Below are 10,614 nucleotides of genomic sequence, written 5' to 3'. Positions count from 1 at the left end.
CCTCGACTTTCGTTATTGAAAGATTCTCTGGGCAAATTATTAAATGATGCTACGTGTATAGTACGTATATAAAATGCACGTATGATGTTGTGAACGTTTGCTCTGTGGGATACACTACATTTAGACAACCAATCTCTGTATCCATAACACCAACTCAGACAACACCAAGCACACAGCAGGCAATCAACAAATGTATGAATCAATTTGTGACAGAAAAAAAAACTTCACAATGGAGATAGACTCTGAAGGATAAGTGTGCCCTGAATTAGTAATACTGGATAACATTTATAGTGTGCATTCAATGGGCCAGGCATTCATCCTCAGAACAATTGTAGACGGTGGTGGTGGTGGTTGTGTGCCGAAAGTAGGTTCCAACTCATAGTGAGGCTGGAGTTCCGGCCTGATGCTATAGGATAGGATAAGTACTGGACCGCAAAGACAGTTTGAACTGCCAGGTCAGCGGTTCAAACTTACCAACCACTCCTCGGAAACCCTATCCAGGGTGGGTATGGGTCAGAAGACTCAACAGCATTTAACAGCAAAGATTTCCAAGGCTGCAAACCTTGAAAGTCTCATCTTTCTCCCACAGAGCAGCTGATAGATTCAAACTGCTGAACTACTGACCTTGGGAATAGCAGCTCAGCTTGTAATCCATTATGCTGGTGTGGCGCAGTAGGATAAACACTGGACCACAAGGTCGGCGGTTCAAGCTCACTGGCTGCTCTTTGGAAACCTTATACAGGGTCACTATGAGTTGGAACCGACTCCACAGCACATAACAACAACAACATGAGTCGTAACCGACTCCATGGCACGATGGCACGTAACAACAGCCAGGGCTCCCAGTAAGAAGGTAACATACCTTCTTATTAAACTCTTTTGCCTGAAAATGCCCAGGCAGCAGGCAGTAAAATCTACATCATTTATTATTCAGGGCCCTAACGAAGGACTAGGGATTGGTGTAAGTGGACGAATGAATGGCAGCTCCAGATGTATTTGAAGGGTTGGGGTTGAGGACCTGCGCTCCGAAACCAGGGCAAGGGCTAGTGGGCTCGGTTTGGAACTCCTAAAACTTCACAGGCCCAGGAGAAAGTTCAGTGACAGCGGGCGACCACCGACACCCAGTGGAACCGAAACCTGACTGTCACAAAAATGGGGCCTGGCAGAGTAGGAAGGATCAATGACTTCTGAACAGGCTCCACGTACGTCTGAATGGCAAGTCCCGCTTCATGAGTGCGTGACCTTCTAAGTCGCACAAGGTCCTACTTTGAAAGGTCCCGTGCTTGGTTTAATGCTCAGCTGTCACCGCCTAATGTCCTTAATTTCCGAAGAGGGGGGCCAGCATGTTCATTTTGCACTGGGTCCCACTAAATCTACTGGATGGTAACCCTTTTCCATAACAGGGCGTAAGGAAATAATCCCATCCTTCCTGAACAGGTCTCACATGTACGCACCAATCAAACTTGCCCACTTGGTCTTCGTAGACTGCGGCAGCCGCGCTGAGGATCAAAGCACAGAGGTAGAAACGGGAAAACCGTGCCGCCGCCATGATGGGAGAGCAGGCACCGCCCACCGCCCGCCGCCGGCCCGGCATGCCCAGGGCCGCAGGCTCCTCCCCTGCCGAACCATAGAGTGGGGAACTCTCGCCAGAGACTCTCGGCGGGCGCTTGGGCCTCAGAGGCCATCCGGACGTACGGAAGTCGTCCTGAAGACGCGGGGAGAAGCGCAAGTGGAGGTCCGACCGAAGAGGGGCGTCTCAGCGCAGATTGGGTCAGGCACGCGTTAGGGCAGATTCAAAAGACCGTCCCAGAAGCCCCCGCGCCGTCGGGGTCCTAAAAGGCAGCGCTACCATCTTCAGCACGTGTCTTCAGCGTGATGCCTAAATCCAAGCGCGACAAGAAAGGTAGGAGAAAGGAGCGTCGGGACCCGGTGAGGAGTTCTTGGGCAGGTTGACAGCAGTGTTAGGGGCTTGGGAACAGAGGGAGCTACGGAAGGTACCAGGACCTTCTCTTGGAGCCCCGCGGGCTCTCTGAGAGTTGAGAAGGAGGCCTCGGGGCGGCAGGAGCTTTTCGGGTCAAGGGATCGGAGACGGTTTTACCTGGTTTTAGGTGCACTTCTAAGACTGACTCGTTAGAAAACAACTTCTGAGAACCCAGACTGTTCCTCGTCTCCCCTGGGCCCACCCTGCCTGCGCTGCCGTCACCCTGGCTGCCTTTGCCACCTTCTGCGTCTGGCCCCCTGCACTGCCTTCTGCCTGACATACATCTTGTTAGGTGTCGTTGAGTCGGCTCATAGCGATTACGACCCGATATGTTACTGGCTTTTTCGCAGTTGTCACCTCCTAAGAGACTATTCCTGACTACCCTTATGGTGGTTTCACTCATTCATTCACTTAACAAATATTTGGGGAGCCCTGGTGTGGTGCTGGAAACGCCACCTTGCGGTTCAAACCCACCAGATGTCCCTCGGAAACCCTATCCTGGGTCGCTATGATTCGGAACCGACTTGATGACACTTAACAACAAAGCACGTATCTGGCACTTGGGATGAGGGGTGCGGGAACGGCAGCAGTTACAAAAGGAAAGGTCTAGTTCTTCGCCAGCTTACTATAGTTTCAAAAAAATTGAGACATTTCCATTCTCAGTATAAGCCCTATGAAAACAAGATGGAGTGAAAAAGTTTAGTGTTTCAGGGAAGGTCTTTAATGAAGTGTCAAATGAGCAGATTCCTGAAGAAAGGGAGTGAGAGACCCAAAGAGCTATCTGGAAGAGGGAACAGAAAGTACAAAGGCTCCAAAACAGGAGCTTGCTTGACACAGGCTGGAATGTGGCTGGAGCCAAGTGAACAAGAGTGAGAGATGAAGGAGAAGCAAAGTGGGAAGGGCTTTGAGGGGGAGGAATGATGCAGCATTTGTTTGCAAGGAGCCTTCTGGTAGCTTTGTTGAGGGTGAATCAGGAGGAGAGGAGATCAGGGCAGGGCAAAAATGCAAACAGAACCAGTAATCCAAGAGCGCAGGACACTGGCTTGGACTAAAGTTGCAGCCGTTGACACAACAAGAAATGGCCAAGAGTGTGTGTCTACTTTTGAGAGTTGTTAAGTGCCTTGGAGTCAGTTCCGACTCATAGCGACCCTGAATAAGCAGGTTGACTCCTTTAAGATGTCATCATTTCTGACCTGGGTCTTTCATGGGAGCACCCAGGGCTTTGCAGTTGGTGGTCTGTTACACAGTTGTGGAAAATTTTGACTCTCTGGAGGGAAACTGGTCAAATCTGGCAAATGCTACTCTGTTCTGGAAGTGGCAGATTGGGCTCCAGCTGTTATTAGAGATGTTGGCCCCACTGAGGCATGACTGCAGATTGCCAGACTGAAATGAACATGCAGCTCCAGGCCCCAGAATGCTGGAGAAGAGACACTCAATGGGCCCTTGGGAACAACCTTGCAGGCCAGAAATGATGACATCCGCCAGAAGCCTGGCTGCCTTGCCTAAACTACAAAAGCAAAGACAGTGGTCTCCAGGGACATCCAGATTTGTGTCTCATCAGCGCTCCTTTTCCTTTTCTCCTTTTTTTGTATTAGTGTCCTTAACCAAAACTGCCAAGAAAGGCTTGGAACTGAAACAGAACCTGATAGAAGAGGTGAGATCCGTTTGACCATCTTATTTTTCCAGAGCTTGTGTTAGGTTTTTAAGGTTGGGTGTAGAACTGTTGGCTAGGGGACCATTCTGTTTTGTTTGTTGTTGGGTTTTTTTTTTAAAAAAGTACTCATCCGTTTTCCTATAGCAGCAGCACCAATAATAAACCACCATGGTAATGGAGTCCTGGTGTGGCGCTCTAGGGTAAGCGCTGGACTGAAAGGTCACTGGTTCAAATCCACCAGCCACTCCTCAAATACCCTGCACAGGGTCGCTATGAGTCAGACCCACCTGAACGGCACATAATAACAAGAATGGTTTTTTAGTTTTGATTAGCTCTTACTTTGTGCACTGTGCCGAGGGTTTAGTGTTTTTTGGTTGGTTGGTTATTTCGTTGGGGTAAATGAAGCTTATGGAGGTTAGTCTGTCAGGTGTCAGAAAGGGAAGGAGTTAGCAGGTGGTGTTGTTAAGTGCCATCGAGTCAGTTCAGATTCAGTGACCCTGTGTAGGGTTTTCGAGAAACAGCTGGTGAGTTTGAACTGCCAACTGAGGCTTCACAGTCCAGGGTTGATCCTACAGTGCTACAGCAGGAGTCCCTATTAACTTGTTGAGCCACATCATGACTCCATGTGGCATAAACAGAGCGGTGCCCAAATTCCACCATGTCTCCTGAGTAAATTAATGAGACTCTAGGAGTCCTGGTATGGCAATGTAGGATAAAGCACTGGACCACAAGGTCAGTGGTTCAAACTCACCAGTCGCTCCTTAGAAGCCTTATATACAGGGTCGCTATGAGCCAGAACAGACTCAACAGCACTTAATAAGGAGTCCTGGAAGCTCCTACAATGATTTAAAGCCTCGGACATCCAGTCCTGGGCCTCTGTGAGTTGTAACTGATTCGATGGCACTTAACAACGGCAGGAGTCCTAGTGGGGTGCTATAGGATCAGCACTGGACTGTAACCACAAAGTCAGTGGTTCAAACCTACCAGCCACTCCTCGGAAACCCTATCTAGGGTCACTGTGAGTCGGAACTAACTTGACAGCACTTTAAAACACCAACTTATTTCCATTGGGGAGCCCTGGTGTGCCACCTTAGGTTAAGGGTTGGGCTGCTCACATCAAGGTCAGCAGTTCAAATCCATCAACCACTGCGCAGGAGAAGGATGAGGTAGTCTGCTCCTATAAAGTTACACATCGTCTTGGGAGCCCTATGGAGCAGTTCTGTTCCGTTCCATAGGGCCACTCTGAGTAGGAATTAACTCCGTGGTAGTGGGTTTTGTTTTTTACGCATATTTATGTTTAGCAGCTGCCTTCCTCATAGAGATGTGTTTCTGGGTTGCTAGTAATTGGCACAGCAGAGAAGTGGTTGATGCCACTGGAGGCCATAGATAAGTCAGAGCCTGGTCAAGACCACGAAACCTCCTCCAGCCCTGGCTCAGCTGCTCCTGCGCTCAGTTTTACAGTGGAGGGGTGGGGAGTGGGGTCCTGCAGTTAGTGATTCTGGTGTTATTAGTGGAGAGACCCAATAAGGGGCCTCCAATTCTAGTTCTACAGGACCAAGGACCCTCCAGCAGATTTTTGCCCCTGTGAGGCCAAAGTACTCCCCAACCCATGCTGCCCCCTTTAACTCCAGAGCCCCCTGAATTGCCCCACAGCTTCGGAAATGTGTGGACACGTACAAGTACCTCTTCATCTTCTCTGTGGCCAACATGAGGAACAGCAAGCTGAAGGACATCCGGAATGCCTGGAAGCACAGCCGGTGAGCAGGAAGTGGGGAAGAGGGCAGGGACTCGCAGTCCAGCACAGATGGTGACTCACCGAGAACGATGGCAGGAACGATGGCACACTCCCTGCTGAGGGCAGGTTGCTAGCTCCAGCTACCTGGCTGCACTTGCTCTGCTGTCCACTATTAAATACGTTCCTCTAGATAGCCAGACAGGAGAAGGGACTGTTCCCGAAAATTCAGTGTGCTGGGAAAATAGTGAAAGCGACCCTGGATTATATGTGGACAGGGTGGGCAGGGCTGCAGGGAGAAGTGTGAGTCTGGACCTCGCAGCTTCCTTCCTCTTGGGCCAAAGCTGCATTAGCCCTCAGCGAAGGACCCGCTAAGGAGCTATGGTAGTGTAATGGGTACAGTCAGACTGCAAACCTTAAGGTTGTTGTTGTTAAGTGCCGTGGAGTCGGTTCCGACTCATAGCGACCCTGCACAGGGTTTCCAAGGCTGTAAATCTTTACGGGAGCAGAACGCCTCTTCTTTCTCTCGCGGAACCGCTGGTAGTTTCGAACTGCTGACCTTGCGGTTCACAGCCCGATTCGTAACCGCTACGCTACCAGAGCTCCTAACCTTAAGGTTAGCGGTTTCAAATTACCAGCTGTTCCCATACAGATTTACGTAGCCTTGGAAAGCCTACGCGGGGTCGTCATGAGTCAGAACTGGCTTCACAGCAGATAACCACCACCAAAGGGCCTGCTGGCCAGACACTTCCTTCAGAGTTACCCACCCACTATTTTCCCGCAGAATGTTCTTTGGCAAAAACAAGGTGATGATGGTGGCATTGGGTCGAAGCCCATCTGATGAGTACAAAGACAACCTGCACCAGGTGAGTTTCTGGCCCTCGGTTGTTGTTGTTGTTATGTGTTAATTACCATGGAGTCAGTTCCGACTTATAGCGACCCTGTACAGGGTTTCCAAGGCTGTAAGTCTTTACAGGAGCAGAAAGCCTCCTCTTTCTCCCTCAGAACTGCTAGTAGTTTCGAACTGCTGACCTTGAGGTTGGCAGCCCGACTCGTAACCACTACACTACCAGAGGTGGGAGGAGCCAAAGCCAAGCTGCTCTGCCCCCTGCGGCTCTCAGGAGAGGCACCTGGCCCAGGGAAGAGGGAAAGCAAGGCCTCACTTAAAGCTCTGGCTTCTTTAATCGCCAGCCCTACCTGTGACAACCACAGATGTCTCCTGGGGGGCAAAATTATCTCCCAGTTGAGAGTCACTGGCCTGTGACCAGACCCCTGCTACCTTGTTTTGTAGGTCAGCAAGAAGCTGAGGGGAGAAGTTGGTCTCCTTTTCACCAATCGCACCAAGGAGGAAGTGAATGAGTAGGTGCTTGTGAGGAACCGTGGGGAAGAGAGAGGTGGGTGAGGATGCAGGGATGGAGTGCCCCTGTGGAGGCATCAGATAGAAACTGGGACTCGCGGGTTCTGACAAGCCCAGTGCTGGCCGCCTGGCTGCCTCCTCCAGCATTGGCACAACCACAGGAGAGGGATGGTGATAGGCACATGAGGTCAGAGGTCTTCTCCAGACCAGCAGCTGAGGTGGGCAGGGCCTAGTGGTCCAGTCAGAAAGGTCATCTCCCACTACTTCTCTCCCCTCAGGTGGTTCACTAAATTCGCGGAAATGGACTATGCCCGTGCTGGTAACAAAGCTACGTTCTCGGTGAGCCTGGACCCCGGGCCCCTACAGCAGTTCCCTCACTCCATGGAGCCACAGCTGCGGCAGCTGGGCCTGCCTACTGCTCTGAAGAAAGGTAAGAGGGTGGGGACACCAGCTGGAAAGTAGAGACAAAGCCTGAGAGCCAAGGGCACGGGCACAGGCCACCTTCTGCTGAACAAGTTATTTCACTTCTTGTGACAATGGGGACAGTGTTCACCTCAGAGCTGGGGTTTGAAGTGGGCAGTAATTTACAGCCAGCATGCAGCACTTAGGGACATTCATGGAAGAAACCACGGAACCAGTGTGTGTGTGCACTGTAGGGAGGACAAGTGGCCAACCAGATTCCATCCACCTTGGGGTAGAGGGCTATAGTGCTGTACAGTCCTCTGGTCCAGGTGTGATTGCTTGGGGCCACTCTACCCTACAGGTGTGGTAACCCTGCTCTCTGACTACGAGGTATGCAAGGAGGGCGACGTGCTGACCCCGGAGCAGGCCCGCGTCCTGGTAAGTGCCCATTGAAGGGTCTGTCCTGAGGTCAGTCGGGGCAGTGTAAGAGGGGACGCTGCTTAGCTCTGCTGAAAGCATTCACTCAGGCTTCTGGTGACTTGTTTCTCCCACCTCCTGGCCACGTCTCTTGCAGAAGCTTTTTGGCTATGAGATGGCCGAGTTCAAAGTGACCATCAAATACGTGTGGGACGCGGCGTCTGGAAGGTTTGAACAGATGGGCTGTGACTTGCCAGAGAGCGCATCCGAATCGGAAGAAGAGTCAGAAGAAGACGATGATGATGACTGACCGGGGTGCCTGGGACTGAGGCCTCCAGCACGCTCGAGAGAGCAGCTATTTATTTTGTTACAGGGAAGGGTGAAAGGGACTATGTTTTATAAAGAATAAAACCTCACCTGCAGGCTCTCTCCCTGTGGGCAGCAGAAGAACTTTTCTTAGAAAAAGAGGCCTTTGGTTTATGCTTTTGTCCGGGCTCCAGGATCCCTGTTTGCCTCGGGTGCCGGCATGACCACCGTGACAGAGCAGCTTGTGGCTCGGAACAGTGAGCACGATGGCCATGGCAGGTTCTCTTCTCGAGCTCTGGGTCTCTCTTGCCTAGACAAGGACTTTCTGAAGAAAGACAGCCTGTGGTGGTGTGTATGGCCCTCTGTTTTTCTGTCACATATCAGGAAGGGAGAGTTGCCACCTGCCCCACTGTTGAGGTCAGGCTGGATTCCAACAGCCCTGAGGGAGATGAGGCAGTGTGTGCGTAAGGCCCTCCCACTGATTGGTTTCTGAAGACTCCAGTATGTACTTCTGCGTCTCTCACTAGGCACTTAGTAACGGTGAGAGACGTGTGCCAGGTTCACTCCAGGCCTGCTTTATTCAGACAGGAAGCACCCTGGGAAAGCTGAGCCCAGCCTTTTCACACTAAGTAAGCATTGCAAGGATGTGAATAATCACCTTGTGAGCTAGGGTGATGAGGAAGACAGGCAGCAGCAGGTCAGGCATAAATGGCTGGGGTGAGACTGAACGAAGCGAAAAGATGGGAGTGCCCACTGCCACCTAAGTCAGGTCTGGGTTTAACGAAAATACGCAGGACATTCGTGGGCAACCAGGCGCCAGGCTTCGTCAAAGGCATCCACAACAGCAGGCTTCAACGATCCTTCTTCAGTTGCCACCAAGTTCTGGTCCAGCTGCTCCACACTGGACATGCCCAGGATGACAGCATCCCTGTGGGCACCCTGCGAAGGGACAGCCAGACCTCAACACTGCTGCTGCACTGTGACTTCTGCTCCCAGCCCCACCCTGCCAAATTCCAAGTGTAGGGTCCCACTCAGTGATTCTGTATAGGGTTTTCTTAGGAGCAACTGGTAGGTTTAACCTGCCGGCCTTGTGGCTCACAGGCCGGTGCTGATCCTATAGTGCCACACCAGAAGTCCCTGTTAAATTGATTCCGACTCATAGCAACCCTGTGTAGGGTTTCCAAGGAGTGGCTGGTGGATTTGAACCACCAATCTCGCATTTAGCAGTCCAGTGCTTATCTAACAGCACCACACCAGGACTCCATCTTCACTGGCTTTAGTGGTTGAATAATGCTTTCTTTGGTCGTGGTTGTAGGCATATGACATTATCCTAAAACAGTGTTGTACTTCAAGACATCTTGACAAGCTCATTTGAACAGTGAATGCTATGCCATTCCTCTTCTGTTTGTCGTCCCCAGCATAGTAAACCATGTGAGTAAGAGTGGCAGATACCAGTCCATTTCAGCTTAGTAACAACTGAAGATAACAATCTTTATGTGTTTCATTGCATTTTTGACAACTTCTAATTTTCATAGGTTCATACTGTGTACATTCCACGTTCCCATTACTAATGAGTGTTTGTAGCTGTTTCTTCTTTTTCTGAGTTGTGCCCCATCAGCAAACGGAGGCCCTGAAAGTTTTGCTCCATTCACATAATATCAACTCTGTTTTGAGGAGGCACATCTTCCCAGCCCTATTTTGAGAGCCTTCCATCCTGAAGGGCTCACTTTGCTGCACTGAGCTGACAGTGTTCCACTGCTGTTCATAAACGTCCTAGTGCCTAAACATTCAAAAGTCTGCTCCCTAGTCAGCCCTAGGCGCCTCTGAAACCTCTCCACCATGGGTGACTGCTGGTATTTAAAATACCCATGGCATCGTTTACAGCATCACAGCAACACACACACAGGCGACCATAGTACAACAAACTGACAGATGAATGGTGGCATATGATCTTAGTCCCATGAAATAGTCTGTCTGAGCCAGCTATCTTCATATGTAAGATCGGGATGCTGGATGCTGCCTGACTCAGGACAACCCCTAGACAACAGAATGAAACAATGTCTGGACCTTGGCCATCCTTATGATTGGTAGAGAATAAGACTTGTCCACAGGGTTTTCATTGGCTGGTTTTTGACAGCATCAGGCCTTTCTTCCTACGCCACTTTAGTTCGAAAGCTCCACTGACAACTGTTTGGTATCATGTTAGGTTCCATTGAGTTGGTACCGACTCAGAGACCCTGTGCACAACAGAACAAAACACTGCCCGATCCTGGGCCAACCTCACAGTTGTTGACACATTTGAACCCACTGATGCGGCCACTTGGCCAATCCATCTCACTGAGGTTCTTCCTCTTTTTCTCTAACCCTCCACCTTACCAAACATGATATCCTCCTCCAGTGACTGGTCCCTCCTGGCAATACGTCCAAAGTATGAGAGACGAAGTTTGGTCATTCTGGTCGCCAAAAAGCACTCTGGCTGCACTTCCAACACAGATCTGTTGGTTCTTTGGGCGGCCCTTGGCACTTTAAATATTCTCCAACACCATAACTCAAAACGCACCAATTCCTCTAGGGTCTTCCTTATTCACTGTTCAGCTTTCATATGTATGTGAGGTTATTGAAAATACCATGGCTTGGATCAGGCGCATCTTAGTCCTCAAACTGACATCTTTGCTCTTCAACACTTTAAAAACGTATTGTGCAACAGATTTGCCTAATGCAATATGTCATTTGATTTCTTGACTGCTGCTTCCATGAGTGTTGAT

General features: G+C 50.4%; 3 protein-coding genes across 6 annotated transcripts in view; 1 reads left to right on the top strand and 2 right to left on the bottom strand.

Moving 5' to 3' along the window:
* The window catches only part of EMC1 (ER membrane protein complex subunit 1), a 30,010-nt gene extending 28,410 nt beyond the window's left edge, over positions 1 to 1,600 (bottom strand). For 3 of the 4 annotated variants that reach the window (XM_006866325.1, XM_006866327.1, XM_006866326.1), the window contains exon 1: positions 1,455 to 1,600. In XM_006866325.1, the coding sequence (XP_006866387.1) occupies positions 1,455 to 1,594 (140 nt within the window). In that variant the 5' untranslated portion in view covers positions 1,595 to 1,600. The remainder of the gene's footprint in view (positions 1 to 1,454) is intronic. The other variant, XM_006866328.1, reaches the window with a different exon arrangement.
* A 264-nt stretch (positions 1,601 to 1,864) lies between these two features.
* MRTO4 (mRNA turnover 4 homolog (S. cerevisiae)) lies at positions 1,865 to 7,887 on the top strand. The gene is made up of 8 exons (XM_006866324.1): positions 1,865 to 1,903; positions 3,577 to 3,635; positions 5,289 to 5,392; positions 6,152 to 6,233; positions 6,659 to 6,726; positions 7,003 to 7,154; positions 7,488 to 7,564; positions 7,701 to 7,887. The coding sequence occupies exons 1-8, from the start codon at positions 1,876 to 1,878 to the stop codon at positions 7,851 to 7,853; spliced, it is 723 nt and encodes a 240-aa protein (XP_006866386.1). The 5' UTR covers positions 1,865 to 1,875; the 3' UTR covers positions 7,854 to 7,887.
* Positions 7,888 to 8,626: 739 nt separating this feature from the next.
* Positions 8,627 to 10,614, bottom strand: part of LOC102842883 (aflatoxin B1 aldehyde reductase member 2-like) — a 9,364-nt gene continuing 7,376 nt past the window's right edge. Inside the window, exon 5 of the mRNA XM_006866405.1 lies at positions 8,627 to 8,788. Within this exon, the coding sequence (XP_006866467.1) occupies positions 8,627 to 8,788 (162 nt within the window). The remainder of the gene's footprint in view (positions 8,789 to 10,614) is intronic.

Source organism: Chrysochloris asiatica, unplaced genomic scaffold, assembly GCF_000296735.1.
Source record: "Chrysochloris asiatica unplaced genomic scaffold, ChrAsi1.0 scaffold00090, whole genome shotgun sequence".
NCBI classification, from domain to species: domain Eukaryota; kingdom Metazoa; phylum Chordata; class Mammalia; order Afrosoricida; family Chrysochloridae; genus Chrysochloris; species Chrysochloris asiatica.
Note: the sequence above shows the minus strand (reverse complement) of the source record. Positions and strands in the feature narration are given on the sequence as shown.